This window comes from Conger conger, chromosome 16, assembly GCF_963514075.1.
Source record: "Conger conger chromosome 16, fConCon1.1, whole genome shotgun sequence".
NCBI classification, from domain to species: Eukaryota; Metazoa; Chordata; class Actinopteri; order Anguilliformes; family Congridae; genus Conger; species Conger conger.
This window is the reverse complement of record NC_083775.1, coordinates 28,931,147-28,950,140: the sequence shown is the minus strand read 5'-3', so window position 1 is coordinate 28,950,140 and position 18,994 is coordinate 28,931,147. Positions and strand designations below refer to the sequence as shown.

The window sequence follows — 18,994 nt, the reverse complement described above, 5'->3', positions numbered from 1 at the left end:
CTCCTGCCTCTGTTCAGTCCAAAACTTAAACTTATGCTATATGACCATTACAATGGCAGCTACTAAACCGACTCAATGCATTGGCAACGGTACAAAGATTGCTGGTAGTGCAAATAACTTAATTAATGCAATGAGCTAATGCAAGGGCTCGATGAAACCCTTCGGACTGTTATGCAACTATGAGGAAATAAGTAAACTGTATTTGAAAAACAGTAAACAAAAATGATGGTTTCCTTGATGGTGAAACCGAACTGGATAGGCCAGGAGTATGCTCTTTTACTGCACTGTCCACAGAGGCTGCTATTGATATTCATGTTTCTGCATTTGGATGCAAATATCGTACCAAAGGCCAGTAGCTACTGCCACCTATGAATCATGGCTCCCAGGCAGAGAATGCCGCACTTTGTACACTGCACAAACACCAGACCAGTATGGGGGTTAACTGATGCACTGTCCTCCTGATAGTCCCACGCAACAGAGCCACAATATTATTGTACCCCTATAAGAAATGCTCTTAAACTTACCCCTTACACTATGTAACTAATGACATGCACCTGTAATGTGGTGAATCAACATAATTTGAAACGGTAAAGCCTTTGTCACAGTTACGCGAACGTTTTCCACCCAGAGACGTTCATCACCAATACGCGCAAAATGCAATTAATTTGTCTTTGGCTACAGCGGGTGGAGGCAGCTCCTATTTCGTGCGATCCCTGAAGCGGGACTGCTGATCTATATTTATCCCCGGGTTTCTAGTCGGCTCGGCGTCGGGTTTGTGACTCCGCGTGCTGTCCCTTGCCAGCCTTTTAACTCTGAATTAGGAATGCAATTTATCACGGAGGAACCTTGCCAGCGCGAGCGCGGGTGAATTCTCAATCGATAGCCAGAATGGATTGCGGCTTTCTGCTGCCATCATTAACTGAAGTGGAATCTGTGTCCATATTGTTTAAAGGTCCGGTAAACCTCGGAATACCAATACCGCATTGCAATGAGGGACCATTTCTGAAACCATTAAAAGGTCACCAAGGCATGTTCTTTGTGGTGTAATTATACAGTGTAACTTAACCACCCCGACAAAGGTTTAAATCTGACATTATTTGAAAAAACTGACTGGCATATATCATCTGCAAAACAAACCGCCCATTACAAAAACACTATACCCTGACCAGTTTCAGGGTTTGATCTGTTCTGCTATCCACAGGACCTGGTGCCCAGGTGGAGATATTTCTCATTTTGAGCTCTTGGATACAAATAAACCAGTAGCTTGAGATACCATGGCAGAGATCAAAGGACATTCACTCTAATTATTCTTGTGCTATCTAATTGTAGCTACAGTTGTTATTGTTGTTGCTGCTGTGGGACCACAGTTGCTGATGTTATTGGTTATCTTATTATGGTTGTTTTTCTGTTGGGTTTCTTTTCTGTTGCGTTTTCTGTTTTTGGGGGTTGACTCTGCTGTTGGTGGGCTTGTACTTGCATATGTTATTCGTGATGTTGGTTTTGGGGTTGTTGTTTTTCAGCTGTTGTGGTTGTGGCTCTCGATTATGCTTGCTATTGCTGGGTTTGTGATTGTTGCTTCTGGCAGCAGTGGCAACAAAGTGGACACAAACTTTTCCATGATATATATATATATATATATATATATATATATATATATATATATATATTGTGGTGCCTGGGGGTAAATCCTGAGGCCGTGGGTGGGCCCAGCTGAAATCCAAGACACAGGAGTCAGTAATCCAGAAAAAATTAGTCTTTTTATTTTTTCTGTTTTCTTTTTTTTTTCGTTGGGGTATTGCTGATAGCGCCCCCCCTCAGGGCAAGGGTAGTAAAACGGGAGAAAATAAAAGGGCCGTTGAGGCAAAACTAAATTAGATTCTTCCCAGACTGGGGTATTCTTCAGGGCCTCCTTCCTTCCTCCCTCCGGGGCCGCGTCAGGGCTGGGGGAAGCACACAGAGATAGGGTTAGGTAAGGGTGCTCAATTATCCTCACGTGTCCGTTGGTAATGGTGGGGCCTCCTTTTAGGTTTAATCCTCCAGGTCAGTACGGCAGAGGATCTTTCCTCATTAGGGAAAAGGGCTGCAGCTGAGTCAGTAGTTTTCCACCGTGTTCACTTACGTGCGCTGTCCGGGGTCCTGGACTGCAGGTAGAGGGCTCTCTCTCCATGGTGCTGATCTCCCCATCACTTCCCTAGGAAAATAGACCCCTTCGCATACCTCTCCCAATGCGTAACGGTTGCAGGGTTGCGTTGTGCGGGCCCTTCTGGGGTTCTCTACCCACGTGGCGCAACATGCAGGAGCAGGGGCGCCACAATATATATATATATATACAGTGGTGTGAAAATGTGTTTGCCCCCTTCCTGATTTCTTATTTTTTTGCATGTTTGTCACAGTTAAATGTTTCAGATCATCCAACAAATTTAAATATTAGTCAAAGACAACACAAGTAAACACAAAATGCAGTTTTTAAATGAAGGTTTTTATTATTAAGGCGACGGCTCATCCAAGAGGTCACAAAAGGCCCCACAACAACATCCAAAGAACTGCAGGCCTCACTTGCCTCAGTTAAGGTCAGTGTTCATGACTCCACCATAAGAAAGAGACTGGGCAAAAATGGCCTGCATGGCAGAGTTCCAAGACGAAAACGACTGCTGAGCAAAAAGAACATTAAGGCTCGTCTCAATTTTGCCAGAAAACATCTTGATGATCCCCAAGACTTTTGGGAAAATACTCTGTGGTCTGACGAGACAAAAGTTGAACTTTTTGGAAGGTGTGTGTCCCATCACATCTGGCGTAAAAGTAACACCGCATTTCAGAAAAAGAACATCATACCAACAGTAAAATATGGTGGTGGTAGTGTGATGGTCTGGGGCTGTTTTGCTGCTTCAGGACCTGGAAGACTTGCTGTGATAAATGGAACCATGAATTCTGCTGTCTACCAAAAAATCCTGAAGGAGAATGTCCGGCCATCTGTTCGTGACCTCAAGCTGAAATGAACTTGGGTTCTGCAGCAGGACAATGATCCAAAACACACCAGCAAGTCCACCTCTGAATGGCTGAAGAAAAACAAAATGAAGACTTTGGAGTGGCCTAGTCAAAGTCCTGACTTGAATCCTATTAAGATGCTGTGGCATGACCTTAAAAAGGCGGTTCACGCTCGAAAACCCTCCAATGTGGCTGAATTACAACAATTCTGCAAAGATGAGTGGGCCAAAATTCCTCCACAACGCTGTAAGAGACTCATTGCAAGTTATCGCAAACGCTTGATTGTAGTTGTTGCTGCTAAGGGTGGCCCAACCAGTTATTAGGTTTAGGGGGCAATCACTTTTTCACACAGGGCCATGTAGGTTTGGATTTTTTTTCTCCCTTAATAATAAAAACCTTCATTTAAAAACTGCATTTTGTGTTTACTTGTGTTGTCTTTGACTAATATAAAAATTTGTTTGATCTGAAACATTTTAGTATGACAAACATGCAAAAAAATAAGAAATTAGGAAGGGGGCAAACACTTTTTCACACCACTGTATATATATATATATATATATATATACATATATATATGAAAAAATATATATATGAAAAAAGGTATATAAATATATATATACATATATATATACCTTTATTTTTAATTTGGCTTTTCCATTTACTTGATTTTAATGTGTTTTCCAATAGCTTTTTCCCAGAGGCACTTTGGTTGTTACTGCGCTGGTGAGTCGGAGCGAGAGCCATCTGTAGCATTATCCATTCAACACTATCCTATTCTGAGCTGCGTTGTAGTATTATTTTCAGTCAGTCAAATACATGAGCTAAATTAGCCTTTCACAAACACAGAGGTTAAATATGCATCTAAGACAGTTTCAACCGTCACATTGGAGATTGAAATTATTTTTGTGCGGAATAATTCCCACAGTGCCAAAACCTGAAGTTGTTTGTTTACAAAAATGGTAATAGAAGTATGTCTGTGGCTCACAGAGGCAGACAATACCTTAGTGGTGCATACTAATGTAATGAATTAATGTGACAACAATTGGCAGCAAGATATTAAGACAATATGCTGCAGGTTTATTCTAGTTTTAAAACAAACATTGGGATACTGATATAAATCACCAGTACCAAATCAACGGGCATTAAATAATGCAGGTTCCATTTGAAAAACCCATTCCAATATTTTGTGTCAATTTCAAATATTTATTTACTTGTTTATTTAACCACATCAGTCAACTAACAATTCCAATTTTCAGCAATGACCTGAGGAATTAATGTGAGTATAGGGAAAGCAAGTAAGAATGCAGCCAACCACATGCAGACGATTAGGTTGCTAGATGTCAAGAGACAGACTTGTGGGAAGTTGGCCAGCACACTGGAGTTAACACCCCCACTCTCTCAAAAATGACCATGGGATCTTTAGTGATCACCGTGTTTCAGTATCTTGTTTGAGGGTCTAAAGGAAAGCGTTTTCTACAGCTCAGTGTCCCCATTACTATGCAGCTAAATCGGGTTTAAATTTGGCCCAGAAGGATGACCCTACTGACCTCTTCTGGCAGCATCTCACTTTTCCAGCTGGTCTCCTATCTAGACACTAGTTAAGCTTCAGCTTCAGGTTGGCTTCAGCTGTTTGCCATGAGACAGGTACAGGGTGCCATGGCTGCTGGCTTTTCCCAGTACCACAACTATCTTGGCATCCATTGGAGTAGTTTTCATTATTCCATGAAAAATCACTCAGTAGTGAGTGTAGTGCTACATGCAACTCAGCAAGAGTACACAGTCTCTGTTCCTGCTGACTACCGCATGCAGTTCAGGGCATCCCAACAGTGACCTATTGACTTTGTGTCGGGTCTCCAGAATTGCCACTCCGTCACAAGCATGTTGTGACTCAGGAAAGTCCAACTGACAAATTATACTTGAGGCCGCATCTTCACACGTAAACACAAGGGTATATTTTGTGCAAAGAATGTGAAATGTGAAACTTCTATGTAAGAATGCACAGTCATCGACACGCTAACGAACACAACAATCCCATCCCATCCATAGTGTATAGCAGTCCGTATCATCACAAATCCACATCCAAACCTGTCCACTTGCACAATCCGGGATTTCAGAATACATTGTCGCTGAACACAGCAATGCCCTAGTCTAAGTTTGGTGGGTTGTCCACAGAATGTCTTTGTGCCAGTGACTTGTAGTCAGAGCAGGCACAGTAGTCACAAGGAGTAGCTGCTGTCTCCGGTTCACCAAAGTCCACTAATTTCAGTGCACAGGAAATATTAAAACAAAAAATATGACGTAAATATATAGAACTTTTCTGCCTACAAGGGCGTGTGCCTTCTGAACCACAGGGGATGGTTGGCAGACAGGTTGGTTGGCAGCTGTTCTGGTCCTTTGAAGGTCAGAGACACAAAAATGTAACATAAAAATGTTTGTTTTCCTGAACTGTACTCATATATTATGTTAAAACATCTGAAAAATCACTAACTTGTTTGTGATGTAAATGTTTCAGCTTTGTAGTATCAAAAGTTAACTACACTCTAAATCTATCATAAATCTGTTTTAGATGGAGATTTCAGTAAGTTCCAGTTAGTGGAGAAAGGAATCAGTTACATTTTGATATAAGATTTGAAAGTCTGTGATCACACAGGTGGGTCCCAATGTGAGTGGGGTGGATTGGCACACTGGTAATGTAATGATTCATTGATTATTCATGTATTCAACATGATTAATTAAAAATCTATACAAACCCACATGCCTGTGTGTGTGTGTGTGTGTGTGTGTGTGTGAGGGGGGTTCTGAGGACAATATTGTGGTTACTGCCCCATCAGTCACACAAAAACACACATGGGCGCAGACACACAGTCCATAGGCCTGATCCACATGCACACAGGTTTACACACACACACACACACACACACACACACACAAGAGGAAAAATATAAAAGGAAAGAATAGTAGGCCTATATGTATGGCATTTCCAATCATGAACTGGTTAAAAATACTGTCTGGTTTCAACTCTATTTAACATTATATTTATTATACTTTTTTTTCAGGAATATGAGGAAGGTGGAGATGCATCAGGCAGGTAGTCTGGTTTTGTCCTGGGGCTAGATGCACACAGCTGTCTTTGCCTATATTTTCAGACACGGGTTGATCCCATGCCAGTGTAGGTGGACGTAGCTACTTTCATTGAGTTTTATTGGCAATGCTTTTCCTTTAGTTTTTTACCCATTTGTATGCATGCTAATATTTTCCCCATATATGCCCAAGTAAATGTGAGATATGCTGAAAAGAAAAAGCAGAAGACACTTTGATGGAAGGTCTATCGCTGGTGTGAGCTAAATTAATCCTATGTTACTAAATCATTTTTTATAGCAGTTGCTGAGCGCAGTAATAAAGTGCAGTCTATCTTAGAGTGAATGGTCAGAAGTTTTAGCATTATGGAGAGATGGGTAAAGCTGTATCAGTTGAGTAACAGCTATAGTAACTTTTACATAGCTAAGTTTTGTGCCCCGGTTTAGTTCTCCCCAAAATTGTACCTGCCCCATTGCTAAAAACATCCTCCATCATCTCAGAAAAGTGCTGACAAGCAAGTCTCCTCAGGCATCTACTGCGAATATAGCAGCTCCTTTATGCTCTGAGGATTGGGGTAATGGTGTCACAGAGCACTTAATGTGCAGCTGGCTGGGACAGACTATATTTTCCCCAACTGGCCAGGGGAGGCGCTCTTGCACAGCGAGGCAGGAGAACCCCTTTCCCCCATAGGGGAGAGCAAGGTAATTTGTTACATGGGTAGGTTGTCACTGTTAATTTCCCCTAAACAAGAGGCACTCCCTCAAAAATGGAATAGCCATTTTGAGTGACTTCATATAACTTGAGGTCAAATCACACATTAATGAGGATTTCTCACCTTCAAAATAAAGGAGAAAGCCACATCCAAACCTCAGGGAGCTGACAGACAGTGGAGCTGGATCATGTCAATATAGGATCAATATTACAGCCCTGCCTTGAGAAAGGGAGGGCCACCCACCCACCCAGATGTACATGATACATCTAGCTCTGTTATACCACAAAAAGCAGATCAATCTTTAGTCCTGTGAGGCATTTAGGCCCGAGGTGGCCAACCCAGGTCCTGGAGAGCTGCAACGTCTGTCGGTTTTTGTGGTTAGTCATCACATAATTGATCAATTAATGCAACGGATTACACAGTTAACTCACCTCACCTGATTTCTTGGGTCTGAAGTTGGTGAAAACAAAACAAAAACAGCAAATCCTGCAGCTCCCCAGGGCCAGGGTTGGCTTCGTTTGATCTAGGCTTAAGATGGATCTTACATTATAAAACTAACAAGGAATGATGATCCCTTTCATCTAGATAAAAAAAAACAGTCTCAATTGCTCTTTAGTAGTGGTGGGTGGAAGTGTTTTATTGTAGGTTGTTGTTGTTCCATCACCGAAACAAAGGAAAGTGCTCAATTTTTCTACCAACCCCATCACTACTGTGTCCCTAGTGAATTTGCAAGGCTTGGCTGAGAGTGAACATTCACTACAAAGCAAATGTGATGACAATCCTCATTCACACTGCGCAGACACCCAGCTGAATTTTGCGTTGCTAATAAAAATAATTGTATTACTCGCCTAACAGCCTGTCACATCCTGCACGTCTGTGTCTTAGTTAACTTCCTGGTTTATCCATTTCTGTGTTTCCTCTGTTGTAATCATCTCACCTGTTTCTTGTTGCCTCCTCATTAGTGTTGCATTTAAGCTTACCGGTTTCTCTGTTATGTGTCAGATCGTCTTATGCCCTGCAATCGTGCTTATGTCCATTGCTTTCCAGCATTAGTCCTGCCTGCTCCTTACCCGTTTCCGAGCTGCTTCAGTCCTGTGTTCTCCCATCCCATCCCATCCTGCTCCTGTTCTCCTGCCTACCTTACCCTTGTCTCTGTCCAGCCTAGCTCCTGTTCTCCTGCCTGCCTTACCCTTGTCTCTGTCCTAGTCCTGCTCAAGCCCTTCACCCTCCTGTTCTCCAGCCCCACTGACTCCCCGGCTCCGACCTCTGCCTGTTCTGGGATTTTGCCCTGCCTTCTCCACATTGCTCTGGTTGCTTGGACTTTGACCCTTGCCTGGACAGGACTATGATCCTGCCTACCCTGTATTGCTCAGATTCCTGGACACTGTTTCCATTTACTCCAATTAAAGCCTGTTATTTACTACATCTTGGTGTCTGGGTACAGTTCTGATTGGTTCCATAACATAGCCTGATTGAGGAGAACTGGTTATATCTGATGGTAGTGACTCAAGTATTTTGTAAATGAATCGTGAAAGTGACTGGAAACCAATAACCGGTTTAAGGGAAAATATTCAGCCCCACCAATTTTCAGCTCTGCTGTTGGCATTTGCTAAGATAGCACCAACAAAATCCTTGCCAAAGCCAATTGCTTGGTTACCTTAAAACTGACTTGAATTCAATATAGTGTAAGCTGTCTTGCTCCACAACGAACACTGAGAGTGCAGTATCAGTGCAGTTTCCTAAGCCTGCATTAATGCATAGCAATAAAGAAGGGACCTGAGATTATTCTGTCAGCCCCAGAGGAGTCTTAAGAGAGAACATAAACCAAATATGATTAGATGATTGAAGCTTTCTCACAGGTTACACCTTATGCCTGGGAAAGAAAAGTTAATTTACTGTCCAAAAGCTCATTTCCTGATGAACAGGGCTATGATGAATTAACTCCCCCAAGGTCCCTGTGGTGCTTAACAATAGTAGTAAAATCTAAATAGTTGGCAGTCCCAGTATTTTTCATTGCATTAGCTTCACCAGAGAATTTCCCATAATGACAAGCCAGTTATTGTAGTGGGAAAAGGTGGACTGATCACTCCATCCCTTCCTTCATTTGTTTTGTCATTCATCACTCCTTACTTTGACTCCACTTTCACCCCAGCTTTAACATTCACTCGTGGATTGAAACCTTCAGAAGTTGTTTTCAGGAAGAAGACTATTCAATCTAAGATAATACCAAACCAAGGCAAATTAATTCAGAACCATATAACCACAATGTGACCCCAGATTTAATCAAGCTACATGAAAAGGATGAAGGAACTTTCTTACAATGGTTTTGTTTCTTGAATGACACTTTACCGTAGGACGACTTTGCGGTTCTTTCTTACAGACACAAAATAGTTTTGGACTCATTAATTTTTGCTTCAGACCGAGTTTGAAAGTAAAATTGTCATTGACATTGTCAATTAATGTGACATTCACTACACAAATGTCTTCATGACCGTACTGCAAATGTGCCTATAACCTTATCTTTCCTCCTGTTGCAGGCAGCCCACCCTCTTTGCAATGGTTGGTCGCTATGGAGGGAAATTAAATGTGACCAACAGATTTATATCACAAAAGGTCACTGGTCCCCATGGTACAGGACCCTCTGCCTCTCCATGGACAGCATGGCCACACAATCAGAGATTCATATGTGATATATGCTGCCATAGGATGTGAACCTGTTAATGACACCGAGTGGTGCAGTATAGCTGAAGTAGAGAGGGAAATGAACATTTTCTGCATATTTAAATGTCATTTGTTTATACTCTCCATTATTTGGGTACAAGTTTGACATTCTGTAGGATGAGTGAAGAGCGTGCTTCAAAAATCACGTGGGCGCAAAATCTATAAATACATCCCTCCTCCGACATGTTGGGACTTACCCCGGCTTGGAATTGATTCAGAGCAGAATGCTCTGGCACTTATCATCGCACAGAAAATGAAATTGAAAACAGGGAATATTGGTGCTTCAGGCACAGAGCGCGCGGGCCACTGCACTTCCAATGAAGCCGCGCGCTTCGTGATTTAGCCGCGAAGCAGAGGACTCCATGAAGGTCACGCGCTGCATCAGAGGCGCAAAACTTATTGGGAGCAGAAGGTTGCCATCATTTACACTACGCAGGCCCCTGATAGGGGACATGCTTCAATAGAGAGTGCCACCAAGACACTGCCCAGTCCTATTCATCAATTTTATTAGTTTGGAGTCTTAATTATGAAATTTCCATGTAGCTGCAATTCGTACTACCTATTTATCCCTCATAATTCTGGCCACTAGCTTTTACACTAATTACATTCGGAGGCTGCGTTTAGATGGAGTGTTATTGTACCACAGGACAGTATGTATCATAATGTAATGGTGTGATGAGCTAATGTAGAGTCGGTTCCATGTAAATTTGCGTAACAGAGCAAAACATAGCACTCAATCACAATTATATTCTAAATGTTGCCGTGTGTAGGGGGGCTGGGGTATCAAGCGCATTGTGTTCACGGAGTATGGAACCTGTGGAAAATAATTACATTCAAAGGCTTTTTAATCATGGAAAAATGTGAAGCATAAATCACAAAGATTACATTTCTCAGTGAGGCATCAATTTTGGAACTGTGGAAACACACAAGCACTTGTCCTGTGTTGGACTGGATCTCTGTGTTGGAAGATCACTGAGTGCGAGGTGCAAGACCATTGTTCTGTTTTAATTTTTGATATTATCTCTGCTTTTAAGAACAAAAGAAACTGAGGACATACCCTAAAGCCACTGACCTCTCTCTCATCCCTCCAGACCTTATCTCACGCCAGTGCTCGCCTTTCATACATTGTAATGAGTACATTAATTCACCTCTGCCAACCTCTGCTTTCTTTCAGCTTGTAAGTGATACAAAACATGAATGACATGGACAGTCTAGACTTTTATGTCTTATTACATGCAATACTGGATTCTGCCAACTACTACACAAGCTAATATGAAAAACCAGAGATGAGCACAGACTTTTCAAAGCAAAAACTATTTCCAAATGTATTGTGCCAGAGAGAACCCTGGATGGTTTGTCTAAAAGATGTTTTGAACCAATGCTAAGAATGCATAGACTAATCCAGATGGTCTATTACAGCAAAGAAACTCTCCATTAAAGATGACATGGCAGTTTGGACTAAAACCAAGTTTATTTGTTTCAATTGAACAAAAGGTACTGGCATCCAGAATAATAGAAACTAAAGTTATAGGCAATGGATAAATCATGAGATTAGTTTCACAAATGCTCAGCTACACAATATACCAGAAGCAAATAAATAAATAAAGAACTTGCTTGTGTAATCAGGTAATCAGAGATACCAGTGCCAAAAGAATAGTCTTAACACAGCCCAGGGTAAAAATCCAGATAATCAGGAAGGCAGCAGTACAAAAGGGCAATTTATCGAGAGTTTATCGGAAAGTAGATCAAAAACCATACCAAAGACACACATGTAATACAAACAGCTCCGGACTAGGGAGTAGACAATTGCACAGAGTTAAGGAACATAGTGTGGGGGGAGAGCAGGTGCGAACACTTTGCTGAATCAAGGCAAGCAATTAGAGATAGAACAGGGGGGTGGAGTTATATAGCAGTATCAAATAGGGATAGACTTAGTCTGTTAGTTTACAAACTAGTGACTGTTAGTTAGTTAGTTAGTTAGACAGACAATTAGGAACATTACATGCTTGTAGGCTACATTTTACAGCACTAGACCTTGTCAGTAGCATACGATATTAATCTCTGGCTGGGGATTGGAACATATAAGGGAGGATGAGAGTTGCTTTGTGCTTTTCAATTTCCCGGTCATTAAAAATAAGCCCATGTGCACATTAATCAGAAGAGCACAGGAAAGCAGAAAACATGCTGATGTCATCACTAGATGATAGTTTTGTGAAGTATGTAAATTTAACTTCAAGATAAAGCAATTCATTTTTGTCAGAGTATACTGAGAGATGGGAGAGGTGGGTGAAGACCAAGCATCAGCTCTGCATGCACACTGTGCATTTATTATTCATTTATCCATTTGTAAGTAGTAAAGCATTTGTGCAGAGGTGCTGCATGAATACATTTGTAATTCAGAATTCAGAATTTGTGGAGAATTAGAATGTGTTACATGACTTAGAAGGAAAATAAAGTTGTTGCTCCATTAGCTTGTGTTCAACATACACTTTTAAATATCAGTTATTAAATGATGAATTTAAAATTGAATTTAGCAAATAATGATTTCTTCTTAATGATGGTCTTTAGGTAAGCATATTGTTTGGCCTAGGGACTATCTTATTTCTCAGCCTCATAATGGCTTCCTTGACTGTCACTGGCACAACTCTGGTGCTCATGTTGACAAATGGCAAAAACTGACTGCAAAGGCAATCAAAAGCCTAGAATCAAGACTAGATAATGAAAGCTTTCTGATATCTGCACTAAGGGATTGAATTCACCTGACAAATTAGAAACAGCTGAGAAGATGACTGTCCAATTACTTTTGGTCCCCGACTTTTGGTGACAGTCTGCACTTCAACCTTATATTATTTTGTTTCATTTCAAGTCCAATGTGCCAGAGTATAGACCCAAAAGAGCAGAAATTGTACAATTGTCCAAATAATTATGGGCTGCACTGTAGAACGACTATCCAATCAAATGTAGAACATGGACTCAATCCAGTCCATTTAAAATAAGACTATGGCATTGAAGTGCAGGCCGTAACCGAAACTCAGTAAGACATCACAAATTCTGCATGCTCAGCAATAAATTCATAATCAATCATTTTTGTGTCAAAAAGGATCAGCAACACCTTTCTACCCATTAGCAAATAGGCGTACACTACAGTCTTCCACAAAAAAAAAAAAAAAAAAAATCGAAGATCCTTTTGGGTTTACAGAAACTGAAATAAAGTTCTGATCTGCCCTGCATTCCCAGCAGAGATGGGTTAGAACTAGTACACCTCCAACGTGTTTGGTCACTGCATTATGTAAAGCAGGGGTCGGCAACCCTGGTCCTGGAGAGCCGCAGGGTGTGCTGGCTTTCGTTGTTGCTTGGCATTAATTGATCAATGAAAGCCGTTGATTACACAGTTAACTCACCTCACCTGGTTTCTTGGGTCTGAGTTGCTTGCTTATTTTAAGGTGGAGACGAAAGCCAGCACACCCTGCGGCTCTCCAGGACCAGGGTTGCCGACCCCTGATGTAAAGCATAGTCTGAGGGCCTTACGTGTGATGAAGTTTGATCAAAATGCTTTTATTTTAGAATAATGATGAAGTTTGATTTAAATGCTGTTTAGTACTACAAAGATAATATAAACAAGTCATAATGTTTAAAGGATCATTTTAATTCTGTTAAAATCAAAAAGTCAGCATAAGCTATTAAAACTGTGTGTCTGTTGAAACATATTGAGCTGTACAAGAGCTCTTTGTGTAAAAGAGCACACGAAGTACAAGGAGTAGACTTAATCAGGTGTTTTAAAAGTCATGACATTAGTTCCAAAATGTTTTCATTTAGTGAATGCAGGCCGAGATGTGTGTGTCTTCACAGGGAAACATTTTTATTTCCAACCAGTTTGCGTCTTCGCAGGGAAATGTTTTGGTTTCCAACTAGTGTGCGTATTTGCAGGGGAATGTTTCGGTTTGGTGATTGCAGGCCGGTCGGCCTGACTCATTGCAGAGATGAGGAGTTAAGACAGCTCAGCTTTCATAGGGTAACAGAAAATATTAAGGCGGGTTAAGAGAGACAATGTGATGTTTGTATGACAAATGATTGGTTAGCTATATTGTATAAAGACTAGGATACTTCCTACTGTTACTTTGGAATTATCTGGTCTCTTGAAGCTTCCTGCACGGAGCACGCAGATTCCCCAGATTAATCTGTTTTATTTTAAACTAAAGATTTGTAGTTCGAACAACTATTGACTCAAGAGTGCTTCTTCAACATCATTGCTGCCAATACAACTTCACCCATGTATAAGGGACGGGGAGGAACAGCAACAGAAATAATTCCTCAGCGCGTGTTACGTACTGTTGTATTTGTTACTCTTTTGTAAAATGTACATATAGATGTTACTTAATTGTGTAGGCTAAAGCTCTATGGACAGATATACAGTGGTGTGAAAAAGTGTTTGCCCCCTTCCTGATTTCTTATTTTTTTGCATGTTTGTCACACTTAAATGTTTCAGATCATCAAACAAATTTAAATATTAGTCAAAGACAACACAAGTAAACACAAAATGCAGTTTTTAAATGAAGGTTTTTATTATTAAGGGAGAAAAAAAATCCAAACCTACATGGCCCTGTGTGAAAAAGTGATTGCCCCCCCTGTTAAAACATAACTTAACTGCGGTTTATCAAACCTGAGTTCAATTTATCTAGCCACACCCAGGCCTGATTACTGCCACACCTGTTCTCAATCAAGAAATCACTTAAATAGGACCTGCCTGACAAAGTGAAGTAGACCAAATGATCAAAAGCTAGACATCATGCCGAGATCTGAAGAAATTCAGGAACAAATGAGAAAGAAAGTAATTGACATCAGTCTGGAAAAGGTTATAAAGCCATTTCTAAAGCTTTGGGACTCCAGCAAACCACAGTGAGAGCCATTATCCACAAATGGCGAAAACATGGAACAGTGGTGAACCTTCCCAGGAGTGGCCGGCCGACCAAAATTACCCCAAGAGCGCAGCGACGACTCATCCAAGAGGTCACAAAAGACCCCACAACAACATCCAAAGAACTGCAGACCTCACTTGCCTCAGTTAAGGTCAGTGTTCGTGACTCCACCATAAGAAAGAGACTGGGCAAAAATGGCCTGCATGGCAGAGTTCAAAGACGAAAACCACTGCTGAGCAAAAAGAACATTAAGGCTCGTCTCAATTTTGCCAGAAAACATCTTGATGATCCCCAAGACTTTTGGGAAAATACTGTGTGGTCTGACGAGACAAAAGTTGAACTTTTTGGAAGGTGTGTGTCCCATTACATCTGGCGTAAAAGTAACACCGCATTTCAGAAAAAGAACATCATACCAACAGTAAAATATGGTGGTGGTAGTGTGATGGTCTGGGGCTGTTTTGCTGCTTCAGGACCTGGAAGACTTGCTGTGATAAATGGAACCATGAATTCTGCTGTCTACCAAAAAATCCTGAAGGAGAATGTCCGGCCATCTGTTCGTGACCTCAAGCTGAAACAAACTTGGGTTCTGCAGCAGGACAATGACCCAAAACACACCAGCAAGTCCACCTCTGAATGGCTGAAGAAAAACAAAATGAAGACTTTGGAGTGCCCTAGTCAAAGTCCTGACCTGAATCCTATTGAGATGCTGTTGGCATGACCTTAAAAGGGCGGTTCATGCTCAAACCCTCCAATGTGGCTGAATTACAACAATTCTGCAAAGATGAGTGGGCCAAAATTCCTCCACAGCGCTGTAAGAGACTCATTGCAAATTATCACAAACGCTTGATTGCAGTTGTTGCTGCTAAGGGTGGCCCAACCAGTTATTAGGTTTAGGGGGCAATCACTTTTTCACACAGGGCCATGTAGGTTTGGATTTCTTTCTCCCTTAATAATAAAAACCTTCATTTAAAAACTGCATTTTGTGCTTACTTGTGTTGTCTTTGACTAATATTGACTAATATTTAAATTTGTTTGATCTGAAACATTTAAGTGTGACAAACATGAAAAAAAAAGAAATCAGGAAGGGGGCAAACACTTTTTCACACCACTGTATGTACAGTCCCCTCAAAGTATTGGAACAGCAAGGTCAATTCCTTTTTTTGTATACACTGAAGACAATTGAGTTTAAGATGTACATGAGATCTGAATTTCAACTTATTTCCTGGTATTTTTAATCAAGATTTGTGAAACAACTTAGAACATATCACCTTTTGCATCAGACCACCCAATATTTAGGTGAGCAAAAGCATTGGAACATGTGACTGATAGATGTTTCTTGTTGCCCACATGTGTGCAGTTTGGTTAAACAATAAATAGTTCTGAATGTCTACTCTTGGTTTTAGCCTTGGGTTTTGCCTATGAAAACTGCATGTGTTTGAAAAATAAACCAACATGAAGACTAGAGAGTCTTCGGATAAAAAGCAAGCCATTTTGAAGCTTAGTAAAGAGGGGAAATTGATCAGAGCATTGGGGATAACTTGTACAACAACCTGGAATGTCCTGTAAAATAAAGAAACTGCTGGCTTACTGAGCAACAGACATCGAACAGGTCGACCAAGAAAAATAACAGCAATTGATGACAGAAACATTGTGAGAGCTGTGCAGAGAAACCACAAAACATCAGTCTTGAGACATCACAAACAATCTCCACAGGGCAGGGGTTAAGGTATCTCAAACACCTGTTTGAAGAAGACTTAGAGAGCAGCAATATAGAAGATATACCACAAGGTGCAAACCACATCAGTAGTAAGAATCGGAAGGCGAGATTACAATTTGCAATAAAGTACAGAGATAAGCCACAAACGTTCTGGAAGAAAGTTTTATGGACTAATGAGACCAAGCTTAACCTCTAGCAAAGTGATGGAAAGGCCAAAGTGTGGAGAAAGAAGGGATCCAAAACATACAAGCTCATCTGTAAAGGACAGTGGAGGAAGTGTTATGGCTTGGGATGTAACTAAGCAGGATGAATTCAGAAGTCAATCACCAGACCTTAAATGAATTGAGCATGCATTTCACATCCTGAAGAGGAGAAAACCCCAAAACAAACAACAACTGAAAGAGGCTGCAGTAAAAGCCTGGAAAAGCATCACAAAAGAAGACTGCAACAGTTTGGTGATGTCAGTGGTTTGTGGACTTGAAGCAGTTAGTGCAAGCAAGGGATAGGCTAGGCTGCCAATTTGAAGTGTTATTTACTCTCATTTACTTAAATACTCTCTGTTCTTTTGCTCATCTTAAAATGTGGTGGTCTGATACCAAAGGTGCTATGTTCTAAGTAGTTTAACACATCTAGGTGTAAATACCAGGAAATAAAAGCTGAAATTCTGAACTCTCATCTCATCTTTTCATCTCAACCCCAAATGTATTCTGTGCATTGCAAAAACAAAGGAATTGGCCTTGTGGTTCCAATCATTTTTGAAGGGACTTTTTGTATGTATGCTATTTATAGTCTAATGTACGAATGGAATGGAATATAAATTACATTCTGCGAGTTTCTCAAAAAGTATGAAGACCTGAAATATTCTGAAAATCTCTATTAGTTACCTTGGCGAAAACATGAAATACTCTGCAAATTTCAATTATCAAAAAAATTATCAGTTAGCTTACATGTTCGGCCTATATCAGGAAATCTTCTGTTTGGAAACGTATTCATGTTGATCATGTACACACTTGCTAACGGCTAAATGCACCTAATTTGCCGTTGTCCCATTTGGTACGCAAATATATTTTACCATTTTACTCTGGAGTACAAAATAAATGTTTTTCGTCCCACAATGCACTCGTCTTGTTTCCTCTCCCAGGATTCAAAGCGGGCTGAATGGTCGATCATTGGGCAAGATGGCGGACGCACCAGGTAAGTTTGTTAGGAAGTTGAGCATAGTGAATGGATTATATCTGTCTTTTCAGAGTAATCTTCTGTTTCCAATTACTCTCTCACTGACAATCGCCCTTTAAGATGGTTTTATTTTGTGCTTAGCTAAATGTCAATGATTGTTAGGAGGCCGCAATGGAGACCTTTCCTTGCGAGTCGAGTCAAGGACTTGTCACTGTCATTCAGATTATCTAGCAATGGGTAGCTAAGGTTAAACAGTCAAAACCACAAACTATGTAAATGTATGGGAACTTCTGGAGCAGTGCTTGATTCCAGCAGTGCGTGGGTTCGATCAAGCCGGCTAACTAATCTAACGTTAGTCGATTTGCTCTGCTAGCCAAACAACGTTATCCTAGCTTCCAACTTCCAGCTAGCGAATATTAGCTATGCACTTGGTTACGTCCACGGACCGTCTGCTAGCTATCTAGTTAACGCTAACGTTTGCCATGATTTTTTTTATTGGCATGTTTAACAGCTAGTTAACTAGCTAATTTCCTTTCGTTCAGTACATATGTTATGTAGCTAGCTAGCTAGTGTCGCCTCATCGCAACCATACACTTATGTAAGTTAGCTAGCGCACTCTTTCGTTAGTGTGTGTTCTGCGCAATGTTACTTAAAAAAATAATAATTATAATTATTCAAAAGTTCTCGCTTGATTCCATGCTAGTAAGCTAGATATTGTTACACTGCGATGCTGCTATGACACGAATCAGCTGTTTGCTCTGTTGACATTCGGATAACCTTCTGCTATACTGATCTGGTTGTCTTTTGACTTAACCGATATAGAAAGTGTTGCAAGCCATATAGGGATCTAGATTTCTTAAGCTTGGTTATCCAAAACGTTAGAAAGATCGCTCTGCATCACATTCCTGGCTCACCTCATCTTGCTCACTGGTTAGCCATTCAAACGTATTTTGCCTTAAAGCAGTGAGCTATGTTTTACAGTTGCCGTGGCCGAGAAAAGGCTGCTCGATGTCAAGATGGGGGAGCTTCCATCTTGGATCTTTTCTAGGGATTTAACGCCCAACGGGATCCTTGCCGCTATCCGCAGGGGTGAGTCTGGCAACTGTAGCGTTCAAGTTCAATTTGCTTTACACCTTGGCTGCACAGAGAAATGCACCCATCATTGCACGTAAAGCAAAGCCTGTTATTTCAATACTTGCAGGGCACGACAGATATTACAACAAGTACGTCAACGTGAAGAAGGGTGGTATCGGAGGAGTCGCCATGTTATTGGTTGGTTACGTCGCCCTGAGCTACATCTGGGAGTATGATCACATAAGTGAGTGATTGCTATGTGTTTTATAAGAATAGTGGTTTAATTTGAGGATTGATGCTCCGCAGGTCTCTAATACAAATGACTAGGCCGAAACAAAATTCTACTCTAATTCCTCATTCAAATGAAAAGACAAGTGTTTCAGTCTTTAACCATATAATAGTTAGTCATGGCTGTGTAATCATTGCAAATATTCTTAACTTTGAATCTTGTATTTCTTTCTAAGAGCACGACCGTTGGAGGAAGTATCACTGAACCCCAACCCCTCGGCTGACAGTGACCTCAGATTGATGCATCTGTGCTGTGGCTCTTGCCGCACCTGTAGGCTTTCTGCTTTGTGTACACTAGACAATAATAAAATTGAATCAGCCCAGTGA

At 40.9% G+C, this 18,994-nt stretch overlaps 2 protein-coding genes across 2 annotated transcripts in view; one reads left to right on the top strand and one right to left on the bottom strand.

Moving 5' to 3' along the window:
* LOC133114889 (equilibrative nucleoside transporter 4-like) overlaps window positions 1–17,201 on the bottom strand; it is a 46,980-nt gene extending 29,779 nt beyond the window's left edge. The window contains exon 1 of the mRNA XM_061224580.1: window positions 17,077–17,201. The gene's annotated coding sequence lies outside the window, so the exon portion shown is untranslated. The remainder of the gene's footprint in view (window positions 1–17,076) is intronic.
* Window positions 17,202–17,270: 69 nt separating this feature from the next.
* On the top strand, window positions 17,271–18,994 carry LOC133114891 (ATP synthase subunit f, mitochondrial-like). The gene is made up of 4 exons (XM_061224583.1): window positions 17,271–17,323; window positions 18,287–18,394; window positions 18,507–18,623; window positions 18,844–18,994. Exons 1-4 carry the CDS (start codon window positions 17,308–17,310, stop codon window positions 18,870–18,872), a joined length of 270 nt encoding a protein of 89 aa, XP_061080567.1. The 5' UTR covers window positions 17,271–17,307; the 3' UTR covers window positions 18,873–18,994.